Source organism: Callospermophilus lateralis, chromosome 19, assembly GCF_048772815.1.
Source record: "Callospermophilus lateralis isolate mCalLat2 chromosome 19, mCalLat2.hap1, whole genome shotgun sequence".
NCBI classification, from domain to species: Eukaryota; Metazoa; Chordata; class Mammalia; order Rodentia; family Sciuridae; genus Callospermophilus; species Callospermophilus lateralis.
The window spans coordinates 29365819-29382112 of record NC_135323.1 but is presented as its reverse complement, the minus strand read 5'-3'; the positions used below and the strand labels follow the sequence as shown (position 1 = coordinate 29382112).

At 49.3% G+C, this 16294-nt stretch overlaps 1 protein-coding gene across 1 annotated transcript; it reads left to right on the top strand.

Annotated features, from left to right (window-relative positions):
* The first annotated feature begins 7835 nt into the window (after positions 1-7835).
* On the top strand, positions 7836-16090 carry Trim56 (tripartite motif containing 56). Its single transcript, XM_077105987.1, has 4 exons — positions 7836-7912; positions 8029-8098; positions 8851-8950; positions 9066-16090. Exon 4 carries the CDS (start codon positions 9067-9069, stop codon positions 11332-11334), a length of 2268 nt encoding a protein of 755 aa, XP_076962102.1. The 5' UTR covers positions 7836-7912; positions 8029-8098; positions 8851-8950; position 9066; the 3' UTR covers positions 11335-16090.
* Positions 16091-16294: the final 204 nt, after the last annotated feature.

Here is a 16294-nt window from a genome sequence, read left to right as displayed (position 1 = left end):
CTCAAAATAAAAAGTGAAAAAGGACTGAGGATGTGGCTCAATGGTAGAAGGCCCTGGGGTTCAAGTTCAATCCCTAGTATGGATACACACACACACACATACACACACATATGTATACACACACACACACACACACACACATATATGACAATATTTAAGATATTATTAGAGACAAAGTGGGACATTTCACAATGAAAAAGGAAGATATAAACATTATAAATGTGTAAGCATCTAACAACAGAGCCCCCAAATCCATGAAGTAAAAATAGGCAAAAATGAAATAACAGATGAACAGTTCAACCATTCATTATTATAGAATCATCAGTGCTGAATAGAACAGTTAGATAATCAATTAGAATATAGAATACTGGAACAACCGTAACCACTTGACCTAGCAGACATACAACACCGCTTAAAAACAGCAGGAGAAAAACAAGTACAGTGACTCATGCCTGCAAACCCAGCAGCTCAGGAGGGGGGACAGGAGGATCATGAGTTCAAGGGCAGCCTCAGCAATGGTGAGGCACTAAGCAGCTCAGTGAGACCCTGTCACTAAATAAAATACAAAATAGGGCTGGGGGTGTGGCTCAGGGGTGGAGGGCCCCTGAGTTCAATCCTCGGTGCAAACAACAACAACAAAAACGAGAAACAGCAAGCTACATTTTTTAAGCACACACAGAATATTGTCCAGGAGAGAGCATATGGTAGGACATAATGTGATGCTCAATAAATTAAAAATGTTTGAATCATTTGAAATGATTTCAAAATTAAATGACTACAAAATTAAATTATTAATCCGCAACAGAAAAAATATTTCCCAAATATTGGAAACTAAACAACACAGTTCTAAATAATTCATGAGTTAAAGAAGAAATCACAAAAGAAATTAGAAAATATCTCAACTTTAATGAAAATAAAAATACAAATATCAAGATTGATGGACTGAGTGTGGTGGTGCAGGCCTGTCATCCCAGAGGCTTGGGAAGCTGAGGCAGGAGGATCGAGAGTTCAAAGCCAGCCTCAGCAACTTAGTGAGGCCCTAAGCAATTTAATGAGACCCTGTCTCTAAAATATATATATATATTTAGAGAGAGAGAGAGAGAGAGACAGGCCTGTTGCAAGCATGAGCCACTGGGCCTGTTTTCTCCTGTCTTTATTCATAGGTGACATGACCTTGTGTGCAGAAAATCCTAAGGAACCTACAAAAAATAACATGTAAATAAAATAAAAACTACTAGAACAAATAAGTGTTTTTAGCAAGGTCATTGGCTACTAGATCAATATATAGAACTTTGTTGTATTTTCATATATTAGCAAGTAACAATCACAAAATGAGATTGAAAAAACTTCATTCACAATAAAGTAAAAATAAAAACAGTACAAAACAAATTTGGGGCTGGGGATGTGGCTCAAGCGGTGCGGCCCAGGTTCGATCCTCAGCACCACATACAAACAAAAGATGTTGTATCTGCCGAAAACTAAAAATAAATAAATAAACAAATATTAAAATTCTCAAAAAAAAAATTTAGCCAACGAAGTGCTAAAACTGGCACACTGAAAACTATAAAATATTGCTGATTTAAAGACTCAAAGCAATGAAAAGCTTTGCTGTGTTCATGAATTAGAAGGCTCAATAGTATTAAGATGGGCAATTCTTTTCAAATTGATCTGTAGATTCAATTAAATTCCAGGAAGTTTTTGTAAGTAATTAACAAGGTGATCCTAAAACATATGGAAATGCAAAGGACCTAGAATAGCCAAAGTCGTTTAGATATGGAAGAACAAGCTTTGAGGGCTGGATCCATCTGATTTCAAAGTTTACCAAGAGGCCACAGTAACCACAACAGTGTGGTATTGGCATCGGAAGAGCCACATAGACTGATAGAGTAGAATAAGACGTTCAGAAATAAACAAAGAAAGCCTGTTTTGGAAAGAATAATGGTCAGTTAATTTTTGACCAAGGTACTAAGAAAATCCAAAGTGGGAAGAATGGTTTTTTTCGATATGTAGCACTAAAATATTCATGTCCAATCAATAAAACCAAAGCCCCAGTCACAAAGTATATGCAAAACTAACTCAAAGTGGATTAGAGCCCATGTGTAAGTGCTAAAACTATGAATCTTCTAACCGAAACACACGAAAACATTATTGTGACCTTGAGTCATGCAAAGATTTGTTAGACATGACACCAAAAAATGAACTATAAAATTAAAAAAAATTGATAAAATGGACAGCATAAAATTAAAAACTCCATCCTATAAAGAGCATTGTTAACAGGATGGAAATAAAAGTTATAGGCTGGGAGAAAATACTTGAAAATCACCAACAAATTACTTGTATCCAAAATATGTGATTTTTTTTTTCAAAATCAACATTAACTTTTAAAATCCAATTGAATATTGGCAGAAAGAATAGCAGACACTTCACCAAAGAAGATATATGGCTGGGGAAGGGGGTAATATATGGATAAAAAATTTAAATAAATTAAAAATACTGACAATATTAAATTCTGGCAATGATGTGGAGAATCCAGATAGTATACGTTAGTGAGGGAATGGAAGAGAAGTTAGCAATTTCTGGGGTTGGGGATGTGGCTCAGCGGGAGAGCGCTCGCCTAACATGTGCAAGGCCCTGGGTTGGATCCTCAGCACCACATATAAATAAAGGTATTGGGTGCAGCTACAACTAAAAAATAATTATTAAAAAAAAGAAGTTAGCAATTTCTTATAAAACTAAAACACACAACTCAATAATCATGCTCTTGTATATTTATCCCAGGGAAATAAAAGCTTAGGCTCACACAAAAACCTGTGTATGAATATTCGTAGTAACTGTATTTGTAATAATCAAAAGCTGGAATCAATCCAAGCATCTTCCTACAGGTCAGTGGATAAACAAACTGCAGTACATCCAAATAATGGAATACCACTCAGCAAGTAAAAAGAAGGAACCCCTAACGTACATATAAAAACTTGGATGGATGCTACACTGAGTGACAAAAGCCAGTCTCCAAAGGTTTCATATTTTATAATTCCATTTATAAAAATTATTTTTAAGGTCTTTAATGTCATCTTTTATACCTCTACTTTATTTACTTATTTGTTTTAATGTGGTGCCAAGGATCGAACCCAGTGCCTCACACATTTTAGGCAAGTGCTCTACCAATGAGCACCCTGGTCCCATTTTTCTAAATTCTTTTTGTGGAGGGCGGTTTACCGGGGATTAAACTCAGGGACACTCGACCACTGAGCCACATCCCCAGCCCTATTTTATATTTTATTTAGAGACAGGGTCTCCCTGAGTTGCTTAGTGCCTCACAGTTGCTGAGGCTGGCTCTGAATTCAGGATCCTCCCGTCTCAGCCTCCTGAGCCACTGGGATTACAGACATGCGACATCATGCCCAGCCATTTATATAAATTCTTGAAATGACAAAACTAAAGAAATGGAGAGGGACTGGGGATGTGGCTCAAGCGGTAGCGGGCTCGCCTGGCATGCGAGTGGCCTGGGTTCGATCCTCAGCACCACATACAAACAAAGATGTTGTGTCCTCTGAAAACTAAAAAATAAAACATTAAAAAACTCTCTCTCTCTCTCTCTCTCTTTAAAAAAAAAATAAATAAAAGAAAGAAAGAAATGGAGAACTGTCAGGGCCTAGGGATGGGGGAAGGGGAGGTGTTATAAGGTATTGTTTAGGGAATCATGACAAGAAAAATATCTGCTTATGTTTAAGACAGAGACAATTTTTTTTTCTGAATACTTTCCACCAAAGATTGGTTGATTCCATGGACTCAACACCTGAGAATGTGGAATCCCAGGACACAGAAGATGGTGAGCTTGGCTTCCGGTTACCTTAAGGCGTGATAGCTTTCTCAACTGGGAACTTTAACGTTTGTTCTGGAAGCCCTCTCCCTTCTCCTACCACCTCCCCGCACCTATCCAATCCATCAGACCTGTGGTCCCTCTGCTGAAAAACATCCCCTGGGTCACCCCCAGGAACCCCAGAATCCAGCAACAACCTCTCCCCACCCCCACTTCCCAGCAGCACCACCCTCCCCTCCTCCCCTGGGCTTCTAGTGCTATCTCTGTGTATCCATGGTAACGCTTATCACCAGGCTGTAGGTGAGGACTTAGAATTCCCGTCTCTAGGGGAAACTGTCTCCCTGGGGCCTGACACCCACTGTAGGCGCTTTAAGCAATTGTTGGTGGGTGGCAGGGGGTGGGGGGCCATCCTGATGTTGCCCCTTCCACAAAGCCTTCCGGAATCCCATACCTGGCCCTATGTGGGAGAGGTCACTCCCTCTTCCGAGTTCCCCTAGCGTTTGTATGACTTTGGGGAACTTCCTTAGGTCTCCTCATCTGTTACTTGAGGCAATTATCATCCCAGATCTCACCAGGTCGTGGGGAGGATTCAGTTGGGTTGTGTTTACCACACCCCACACCAAGCGTCATCGGAAAACCTCCATCAAAGCATCGTGAAGACTATTTCGGAACAGAGAAGACAGTTGTCTTTCCACCTCATTTTGCAGCGTGTCCTTCACAGGACCTATGAGATTGCCACCTCTGACAGCTAGGGAATAGGTCTTATCTTCATGTATTCCACAGGACCCGCCCCACACTCTCGACCACAGGCAGCCTTCAACAAATCCTTCCTGAGTGTGCACAGACTAGCCCACAGGGAGGCCAGTGGCGTGTGCAAGTAGGTGTGTGCCTAGAATTATTGTTACCGCTGTTGACCGGTGACGAGTCCTTACTTCCCCGATGTTGAAGAATAACACCAAAGAAGCACGCCGAGGCAAGGTCAGAGTAGAAATTAGAAGTTTATTAAAGAACAGCAGAAAAGACTTCTCCCGGAGGAAGAAGGGGACCCAAGAGGTGGAATCCGTGGAAGTGCGGTTGTTTCCCCTTTTTATAGTTTTGGTGATGGAATGTAGGTTGGAAGGCCCCAGGGGTGGGACACAGGTGGGCTTAATTATCACCCTTTGGGATGGGATCATCACTTCTCTGGGATGGGCTATCTCCAAATCTGTTGGGGCTGTTTCCTGGGCTCCATTAACATTCCTTTGGGATGGACTTTGGCCTAGGGTCTTTTCAGGACTTCATTAACGTTCCATGAGTTGTCCTGCGTTTTCCCTGAGTCATTCCCAGCGTGGCCTCCATTTTAGATTTCACTCGATATTAGACCCGATTTACCTAACTACACTGACTACCTGACTTTAAATCTGGCTTCATTATGGACACACAAGCACCAACACAGATGTTCCTCCATTTACGATGGGGAATTATAATCCAGATAAGCCCATCATGAGTTTGTTATGTTCGAATTTGGGACCCCAAAAGACCACCAGAGACCAAGATCGATGTAAACAGCAAGGAGGTGTTTATTGCGAGCTAGCTTGGTCCTCCGAGCGCACACAGCAACTGGTGACGCTGAGAGGCCCCGAGCCCAGGGTTTGCAGCAGTTTTATACATTCTTTGGAGAAGGCAGGGACCCCCACATATGTCATAGCATCTCTTAGCAAATCATCACACACCGTGGAAAAATCAAATAACAACTCTAAAACATGATTAGCACATTCACTGGCGGGGAACAGGTTGGGTAGGGGTGATTGGTTACTACAAGAGGGGTATTCATTTGAACTGATTGGTTCAAGCCAAGAGGGGTATACGTGCTGAACTACATGGTTTCCCAACACGTTATCAACCACCATAAACTACTGGGAGGGTCATCTGGCATCCCAGGTATTTCCCTGTCTCATGCTGATCGGTGGCTGCTGGGGGATGCTATGGGTCCCCACCTAGCCTGACTGAGTCAGGAACACCTGGCGCAGCAGATCTCATTCATAGATAAACAACTTAGCAGGGTGGGAATGTGCCTAGGAATGCTCTGTGGGTCTTTCTAAGGACAAAGGTAATGTCCCTTCCTTGGACAGGCTTTGCTCTGAGGTAGAGGCTGGTTTTTCAAGTTGAAACTGTTATAAGTAAAAAATGCACTGCACACACCCAACCCACCCAAAGGTTCTAGCCTAGCACACTAGGGAATGCTGGTTATTGGTCCCTGTGGTCCCAGCATCTCAAGAGAATATCACACCACCAGCTGCTAGCCTAGGGCAAGATGGTAGGTACCAGAAAGGGCATGGATCACATTTCTGCCCATCATCAAGGGTCATGGCCAACACCCCAGCTTCCAGAAGACAGCTTAACAAGAGAAAAATATAACAAATGTATTTGACCATAGTCTTACATGGCACTTCAGACTGAAGACCCAAAGCTCCAGGGTACACTGCCCATCTTTCCACTTAGGTTCGATGAAGCATGGACAACCCTGTAGGACATCATGGAGCAAAAACATACGATCTAATGCAAAAAGATGGCCTGGGGAAGCCCAGCAGGGCCTGGCTGCTCAGATTCTCCTTGGCCTCTGGGCAGCATTCTTTAGTTCTAGGTATGGAGCAGGGCCCCTCCAGAATGAGGGTCTTATGGTTGGGGGTCAGAGAAGGCATGGCAAAGAATTTCTTTATGGCCAGATCCAAGATAAAAATGAGGAGGGAAGATTACATAAAGTAGGCTTTATGGCTAAGTTGGAGAAAAGGAATTCTAATTTCTGTGCTCTCCTTGGGGAAGAGGAATTTCCAGTTTCCGTAGCTTGCCTGGGGGGCGGGGAAGGAGAACAGGACACAGAGGGCAGGGAGGATTGGTGTTTCTGCTGACATCACTTCTCAGCCCTTCGCTTTAGGATACTGTTTTCTGATCTTCAACAAGATCACGATTCAGAATACAAAGTTTGGCTTCTCTTGAAGGTGTGTTGCTGACCTGCCTTTATCAAGCAGGGAAGTGGAACCGTCCTAAGTTGGGGGCCACCTGTGTTCTTCAGACCTCATCCTGTTTGACTGTCTGGTCTGTGGCATCCAATGCGCAGGCTACCTCCTCCTTCCTGCTTTCCCACATGGCTGCTGTGACCCTCACTCCTGGGTTTCTACTTCCCGCTCTGGCTACTATATCTCACAGCCCCCACCCCACCCCACTATTCACCTCCCTCAATCTTTTGTTATTGATAGAGTGCGTTCTCATTAGTCCAGTTTCTTACTTAAATTCTGCCATTGGGGCACAGGGAGGGGTGCTAACATGGACGAATCCATGAGGACCCAGCTGTCAACTGACAATTATAGAGTCACGTGTAGTGGGTCTGTGAGTGTTCACTGTGGGTCTGTGAGTGTTTGATGCCCCCTCCTTCCAACCTCTTTGTGCTGCAAATTTTTCTTAAGATGTTGGGGAAACTATCCTTCAATGATTCTTTTGGCTTTTTCTATACAACATGGTGAACTGGAGGCCTCTTGATCCGACTGCTTCCTCCCTCTATTCTGCCATCCACCATGGCTCACGTATCCCCTTCCCACAAACCATCCTAAATGACCTGGAGCCTCTCAGGAGTGTGGGATATTTCATTCACCATAGCTTCCAATTCCCAGAATGCTCATTGATTGACTCCCTGAACCCCAAACCTGTGTGTCCTCCATAAATGCACCTCTGCTGATGCCTCCTCTAGGAAGCTTTGGCTGGCCCCTAGGAGAGGTCCTCCTCTGGTCTGCGCTGCTCTCCTGTCCCTGGGCAAAGGTCTATGTGGTCAAGGGTCTAGGCGGGGGAGGCTGGGGCGTCCACAACGCTGTGGATCTGGCCCGGGGAACTGGCTTCTAGCTGCCCCGTCTCTGCATCACCGATGATCTCTCATTTATTTCCACAAATAAACCTTCTGACCCTGTGCACCAGCACTCCGGAGAGCAGGTCCCCAGGCAATGCCTTGTTTACGACACACACGCTCAGCTGGCAGCGCGAGGCTGGGACTGACAGGCGGACGGAGCCCGGGGCCTGCAGCCGGAGGGGCGGCCCTGCTGGGCCGGGGGCCTGGAGAGCGAGGTCCGGGCCGGGGAGGGGAGGAGGGCGGGGCCTGCGCCCGTGCGAGCCGGTGTCCCGGGCCGGGGACGGAAGTTGCACCACAAGTCCAATTAGTTTCAGTTTTGTTTCTCTTTCAGGCCCCAGAAACAGCGCTGTGCGGGCCTCGGCCCCCTGCCATTCCTGGAGCCTGAGGTCCCCTCTGGCTGGGTAAGGAGGGGTGCAGGGGCTGAGCCAGCAGGGTGGGGGGCAGCGGTGGGGGACAGAGGGAGGGAGAGAGAGAAGGCTCCAGAGGGAGAGGAAGGGAGGGGAGAGAGGGAAAGAGGGACCCGGAAGGCCGCAGGAGGGGGTAGCTGGGAGGCAGCACTGTCCCCACACCCCCTCTCCATGGCCAGAGGGCTCAGGATCCCCAAGAAAGACCCCCTCCCACTCTCTGAGCTCCCTTCCCACCCACCAGTAGGCAAGGGGGAAAGGCCACCAAGTCCCAGCATGAAGGGCCTCTCTGTCACTGTGCTGGGAGCTCACCAGTCCCACCCTTCAGAGGTTTCTAGAATGCAGGACCCTAGGAGAGGAGGTCAAGACTGGGGAGATCCCAAGGTCCAGCAGGCGGAGATCTGTCCCAGAATGGATTTCAGGAAAAAGGGCAGGAAGTGGGACCTCTTTCCCTGGGGGATGGTCCTGGGGGCAGTTGGGGCCCTTGTCCCACTGCAAGTCCCTACCCCAGCTGCCAGCACCCAGGTGCCTGTGCTCACCCGACTCTCCTGTGTCCTCACTGCCTGCCCCTCCCGCCCAGCACCCAGTCCAGGCAGACCCCTGACTGAGTCACCGGAGAGGGCTTGGACCACACCTGCCCCAGGCCTGGAGCCTGGAACACTGATGATTCGATTTTTGCTCTGAGAGGCCTCTCCTGGCTTGTCACCACCCCCAGTACTGACTTGTTTACATTTGCTGAATGTATCTAGGGAGGAAGAGGAGGAGGAAAGGGAAGAGGAAGAGGGAGGCTCCCAAGCTCCACCACTGGCCAAGGCCCCAGGAAGCCAGAAGAAAATTGCTGACCATCAGGTGAGACCCCCAGGCCAGGGAATTTTTGTGGGGCTGGAGGGTGGGAAGAAAGGGGGGACTGGGCTGGAGGCCCTGTTGAGAGGCCACTCATCCCTGACCCTGCCCCTGCCTGCAGCATGTTTTCCCAGGGCTCCTCGCCCTCCCTGCTGGAGGCCCTGAGCAGCGACTTCCTGGCCTGCAAAATCTGCCTGGAGCAGCTGCACACACCCAAGACGCTGCCCTGCCTGCACACCTACTGCCAGGACTGTCTGGCCCAGCTGGCCGACGGCGGCCACGTCCGCTGCCCCGAGTGTCGCGAGACAGTGCCCGTGCCACCCGCCGGGGTGGCTGCCTTCAAGACCAACTTCTTCGTCAATGGGCTCCTGGACCTGGTGAAGGCCCGGGCCTGCGGAGACCTGCGTGCAGGGAAGCCGGCCTGTGCCCTGTGTCCCCTGGTAGGGGGCACCAGTGCTGGGGGACCGGCCACAGCCCGGTGCCTGGACTGTGCCGACGACTTGTGTCAGGCCTGTGCCGACGGGCACCGCTGCACCCGCCAGACCCACAGCCATCGCGTGGTGGACCTGGTGGGCTACAGGGCCGGGTGGTACGACGAGGAGGCCCGGGAGCGCCAAGCAGCCCAGTGTCCCCAGCACCCAGGGGAGGCCCTGCGCTTCCTGTGCCAGCCCTGCTCCCAGCTGCTGTGCCGAGAGTGCCGCCTGGACCCCCACCTGGACCACCCCTGCCTGCCCCTGGCTGAGGCAGTGCGGGCCCGGAGGCCGGGCCTCGAGGAGCTTCTGGCCGGCGTGGACAGCAGCCTGGTTGAGCTGGAAGCCACTCGGGTGGCCGAAAAGGAAGCGCTGACCCGGCTGCGGGAGCAGGCTGCCAGGGTGGGGACTCAGGTGGAGGAGGCAGCCGAGGGCGTCCTCAGGGCCCTCCTGGCCCAGAAGCAGGAGGTGCTGGGGCAGCTTCGGGCCCACGTGGAGGCTGCCGAAGAGGCTGCCCGGGAGAGGCTGGCCAAGCTAGAAGGCCGGGAGCAGGTGGCCAGGGCGGCAGCTGCTTTTGCTCGGCGGGTGCTCAGCCTGGGTCGGGAGGCTGAGATCCTTTCCCTGGAGGGGGCCATTGCCCAGAGGCTCCGACAGCTGCAGAGCAGCCCCTGGACCCCGGGGCCAGTGCCCTGCCTGCTGCCCCAGCTGGAACTCTACCCTGGGCTGCTGGACAAAAACTGCCACCTGCTCCAGCTCTCTTTTGAGGAGGAGCAGCCCCCGCAGGAGGATGGGAGAGGTGCAGCAGGACCCCAGGGGGAGGAAGAAACCCAGAGCCAGAGGGAGCATGGAGCCAAGGCCGATCGGCAGGGTGGAGGCCAGCCCCAGAGTAAGGATGGAGCTCCGACCCCCAAAGAGGACAAAGCCAAGACACCCCAAGAAGATGGAGCCCAAGCCCCCAAAGGAGACAGTACCCAGACAGGCCAAGAAGAAGGAGGAGTCCAGGTCGAGAGGGGCTGCAGGTCCAACAAGAAGAGGAAGTTCAAAGGCAGGGGCAAGTCCATGTCCCGGGAGCCCAGCCCCGCCCTGGGGCCAAACCTGGAAGGCTCCGGCCTCCTCCCCAGACCCATCTTTTTCTGCAGCTTCCCCACGCGCATGCCTGGGGACAGGCGGTCTCCCCGCATCACTGGGCTCTGTCCCTTTGGTCCCCGGGAAATCCTGGTGGCAGATGAGCAGAACAGGGCTCTGAAACGCTTCTCGCTCAACGGCGACTATAAGGGTACCGTGCCGGTCCCCGAGGGCTGCTCCCCGTGCAGTGTGGCCGCTCTGCAGAGCACAGTGGCCTTCTCGGCTGGCGCAAGGCTCTATCTCATCAGCCCTGATGGTGAGGTGCAGTGGCGCCGGGCCCTGAGCCTCACTCAGGCCAGCCATGCCGTGGCCGCGCTGCCCAGTGGGGACCGGGTGGCTGTGAGTGTGGCAGGCCACGTGGAGGTGTATAACATGGAAGGCAGCCTGGCCACCCGGTTCATCCCCGGGGGCAAGGCCAGCCGGGGCCAGCGGGCACTGGTGTTCCTGACCACCAGCCCTCAGGGCAATTTTGTGGGGTCGGATTGGCAGCAGAACAGCGTGGTGGTCTGCGATGGGCTGGGCCAGGTGATTGGGGAATACAAGGGGCCGGGCTTGCATGGCTGCCAGCCGGGCTCCCTGTCTGTGGATAAGAAGGGCTACATCTTTCTGACCCTTCGAGAAGTCAACAAGGTGGTGATCCTGGATCCTAAGGGGTCACTTCTTGGTGACTTCCTGACAGCCTACCACGGTCTGGAAAAGCCCCGGGTGACCACCATGGTGGATGGCAGGTACCTGGTGGTGTCCCTCAGTAATGGGACCATCCATGTCTTTCGGGTTCGTTCTCCTGACAATTAAAGGGGCTGAGATGGGGGTGGGGGGCCGTGGGGGGGCAGGTGGGAAGTAGAGCCACGTGGGGTATGGTGGCCAAGGACATTTCCCCAGAGGGCAGTGGTTGGCAGCTTTTCAGCACGAATGCCAAACTGCCAACCCCTCCTCTGATGTGCAGGGACCAAGGGTAGTGGTGCGTGCATAGCTCTCAGAAGCAGTGGGGCGGGGAAGGTTCTAGAAGCCAATAGAACCTCTTCCTTTCATGGGTGACTGCTGCTGCTGTAGCTGCTACCGTGTGGTTGAGGTTTCTGAGATTTGTTAGAGGTGTCCTGATTTGTATTCTTCAAAACCATTCCTGGCGGAGAGGCCGGGGGAGAGTCCTGGGGAGGTGGAGGTCACGTCGTCGCTGTCTGAGTCGAGAAGGAGCCAGACTAGGCCAGACGTGGGCATTATGAAATAGAGTCACGAACGGGCTGCGGTCAGCTGGACACAGGAGGAGCTGGGGTCAGAAGAGGCCTGAGATCTTGAAGTAAATGACAGTGACATGCTTTGCCAGACACAGACAGACATGGGAAGTGAAGGCTGTCTCAGAAGAGTACGGTACGGGCTTCCTGTGGGCCCAGATGCAGACATAAGCAGAGGCCATAGGTGTTAGTCTCGAAGCCTGTAGAGGAAATAGGCTCCCAGGAAAGCGTCCCTGACAGAGTTGTTTGGAAAAAGTGTTTGGGTATCAGAGAAGGGGAGCCCTCCACGCCCCCCACCAGAGCCATTCTGAGGCAAGGCCTTGGTGGGGTTATAAGATCTCCACAAGGCAACGTTTCTGTTAGGTTTTCTTTATATTTCCCGGGGTCTGTTTTTTGGTTTCCCCTCCATTATTCAGCAACATTCCCTTTAGGAGACGTCAGCCTTCGCTAGGCTGCACACACAGGTAAAGGAATTTGTCCTTTTCCATAGGCCAATATGGCGGCCAAGTGTGGTACTGGGGTGGGTGCCAAGCCAGCTTAGGAACCTGAGAATTCAGCAACGGGGATGGGAGGGAGGTGCGAAAACCGAGGGAAGGACCCAGTCAGAGGTGAGCCGTGACCACTGGTCCTTTTTATGTGTGGTGGCAGTGGTAGAGCTGAGGTAGTTGAGTTGGCTGCGAATGTGTTTAGCCAGGGCTGTGGAGAGGTGGACGGAGAAGGGAATTGTCGTGTAGGGATCACAGACAGTAGAATGTGCATGAAAACTAGAGGAATTTGGAACAAATTCAGGTGGAAAGTGGATTGTATTAGTGTCAGGGAAAAGAAAATCCTTTTCCAGAGAGAACAGTTCTTATTGAAACGGTGGGGGGAATCATCAATGTCCAGGTGGACAACTTTGGTGATTAAAATTAAAAATGTGCTCACAGCAAAGAATAACAGAGATTCAAAGAAAACCAATATGATAAGAAAACTATATAGGATTGATTTGATGAGGAGAAGCTCAGTATATGAAATGACTAAGAGAACAATTTGGACAAAGAACCAGATAGACCATGCACCCAGCAAGTAATACAAACCACTTGTATTTGTCAATAATAAATTTCAAAAATACATTCCGGAGAAATATGTAGACTCTTGGCACTATAAATATTACTTCCTGTAGAACAATTTGGCAATATTTGACCCAAGTGAGAAAAAAAAAAAAAAAAAAAAAGCAAAAATGATTGTAAGAATACTTTACCTCACTTTGGGGAATATATTCTGGAAAAAAAATTCGATAGAAAAAAATATTAGCGCCAAGACATTTTTGGCTGCCTTCAGTGTTAGAGTCATTAACTGGAAGCTTCTCGGCTGGAGGGTGACAGCTCAGGAGATTGTGGTCTGTTAAGGGAATGAGCTACTGCCTTCACATATGGCAACTATGAAGACTATGTGGAAGAAATAGTTATGTGATGCAATCACAAGCCAATAAAAAAGAGAGAGAGAGAGAGAGGAGAATTTGGAATTGGGATCACATAGTCATAGCATCAAGGTAAAGATATGTCTGAAAAATGACCGAGTGGAAATAGGGCCAACTTTGTAAATAGTCAGTGATCTGGGAGACCGAGTTCTCTTTGAGTTATTTGTGCTATCATCCGCATATGCACATTTCTACTTCAGTTAACGTCATCCATGACATAACATATGCTTGAACATTTACTTCGAGAAAATAACGCCTTTTTCTGTGATATTCCAAGGTAACTACTGAATTCCAGAATGAATGTGTCAGTTAGAACAAATGAGATTATCCTTAAAGAGAGAAGCCAGGGAGGGGAATCCCAGCTGGCCAGCAGCGAGGAAGGTCCACCAGAGCTGGGCCTGTCTGGGCATGGGGATGGACTAAGGTACCACCCTGGGAAGGTTCGCAGAGTTCAGGCAATCCCCGCGGGTGATGGGATGATTGTGGAATGTCCAGAATGCAGAAGTCTTGTCGGGTTCCCCCACTTACTCAGACCATCTGGGAACCAAGGGACAGATCTACAGACCCCACTGTATGAGATGGGTCTTATGAAGGCCGAGACGGTGTCTGTCCTGGTTGTGGCTCTGTCTGCAGAACTCACCCAGTGATTGCTCATTGCAGGTGCTCAATAACATCTGTGAAATGAATTAATGTTTATAAAGGATTAAGACAGTGGTCTGACTCCAGAGGTCTCCCACCTCAAAATGCTATAGCCCTAGTCAGTCAAGCTGTGCAAACACCGCCACTGGCGGGAAATCTCCAGTAGGGGGCACTGTGGACACAGTCCACCATTTGCTTCCCAAGACTGGATTCTGTGTCAAAAAACAGATAAGATTGGGAGATCTTGCTTCTATGTTTGTAGAATGGGGGGCTAATGTCCTCTCCCCTGATTGGAACAGAAGCTCTCCAGAAATGCAGAGAGACACTGGGCAGACAGTCTGACTGGTGAGATGGCAAATGTCCCCCAGAAAAGTCCCAGAAAAATTCAAGAGATCAAAGTGCCACATGGCTTCCCATGGAAAACGGAGGAAAATCCTGAATTTTCCTCATAAGAGATAGGGTAGGAAGGCACAGAACCCTGGCAAAATATTAAAGATGAATAGGATGGGCAGCATCAAGCTTAATTTGCAAGTCAAATCCTTGGCACCTTAGCTGTGGCCTGGGAAGCCCAGTGAAAGGCATCATCCAGTACTGAGGGGAGCGTTCTTTGGTATCCACAAAAATCCCCACTCCATCCCACTTTGGACTGTGACAATTAGTTTCATCAGTTGTCCTTTTCCCCCAAGAGGGACTGTCCAGGCTGTGCATGGACTGAATGCCATTTGGGTCTGGAGGAGAAGACTAGAAACCTCTTTCACAATGTTTGTGCAGAAAAAAAGGGGGAGAATTGGGCAGCAGATATCTGGATCGAGTGAGTGCTGGTTCTTTTGCTTGATAGATGTGTCAACTTGTTCTGGTTCCCTAACCTCTCGGAACCTCAGTTTGTCCATGGGTAAAATGAGAATTGAATGCCCATCTCCAGGTTGCAGTGAGGATCGGAGTGAGACATGTAGGGAAGTATTTTGTACACCATGAAGCTCAGCTCCGTGATATTGGTTAGAAAGAAGTTCAGCGGACTTGTTCTCCATCGGTGTTAGTGTGAATGGGGGTTTGACGTGCACATATTGACATAAAAGCTCGAGAATTTCTGGGTAGGGCTGCTACCTACAAACTGTCCTCTCCTTTGGAGGAGGCTGTCTTGTTTTGCATTCCAGCTGTTCTGTACAGAAACCACATGAAAGACACAGCGGTGACTGCAGAAGAAGGGACCAATGACCAGCTTGCTAAGATTCCATGCCATTCCCAAAAGCCAGCTAAGAATCAGACTATGCTAATTAAGGACTGATTACCTAGACGTTGAGAGAAAGATAAAAAAATGGCAAGAGTGATAATTTAGAGATAATTTAGATAAAATTTTTGATAATTTAGAGAAAATATAATTTGGGAAGGAATAGCCTTCCTGTAACTGTAGTCTTACTATATCTATAAAGTGATGTCATTTTCTGAATATACAGAGATAAAATTCCAAAGGAGAAGAAGACCAAGAGAGAAGTGTGAGAATCTTTCAGAGGAAATCGATGATGTTGGGGACCTGAGATGGGCAGGGTTTGATCCACAGGTGGCAAGGTCAAGGTGTTTGACCACTCTTCTTGGCAGGAAAGCTGAGAACTTGAGCTGTTCTGTGAAATAAGTGGGTGATGGGAGAGGGGTGCAGACTTCTGTATTGGGGAGCACACAGTCTTGCACCAGCAGAGAGAGCACCCAAGAAGTTGTTCGTAGCAGGAGAGAAACCAAGTTCAGATGCAAGCTTGGGATGATAGGTAATTAAGATCCAAGGGAGCAGAACCAGCCCACCCAGCTGGCTCACAAACAGTTTAATTACATGCGTCATGACAGGAGGAAAAATAGATCATCTGGGGATCACAGACTCCTAGGATTGGAAGGGTGAAGAAAGCACAGAGAGGTCAGGTAAGGCCTCACCTAAGGTGCTGGGTGAGGAATCTTGGGACCAGGTGTGGAAAGGCAGTTTAGGAAGTGGGATTGGGGGGCTGGGGAGAGGCAGCCCAAGGTGTCTCCAGAGAAAGTGTAAGCTGGTTGATTTAGTGACCAAGAAAGGCTGAGTTGAGAACAAGGAAACAGGACCCTAGTCCCCTACATAGTGTCAGCCCAGCCCGTTTCTCTGGGTGGCCGGGGGGATCTAGTGTCTGTGCTGTGAATTCTTTGGGTGGTTTATTTTGTATCTTCCTCTGTTTCTTAATAAAGTTGTTTTGAAAAATTGGAAGCCTTTCTGGGATGGGTTTGTGGGTATGGGGCACCTTCAACACCTAGGCTCCCAAAGCAGAGGGAATCAGATGACTGTCGCCACCTGGTGGCAGCACCCGGGATGGCCAGGCAGATTCCTCGGGTGACATTGCAGAAACTGGCACAGTCACCATCTGTGATCCCATCTTGTCCCAGCTTGCTCCCTTCTGCAGGACAGATGGGT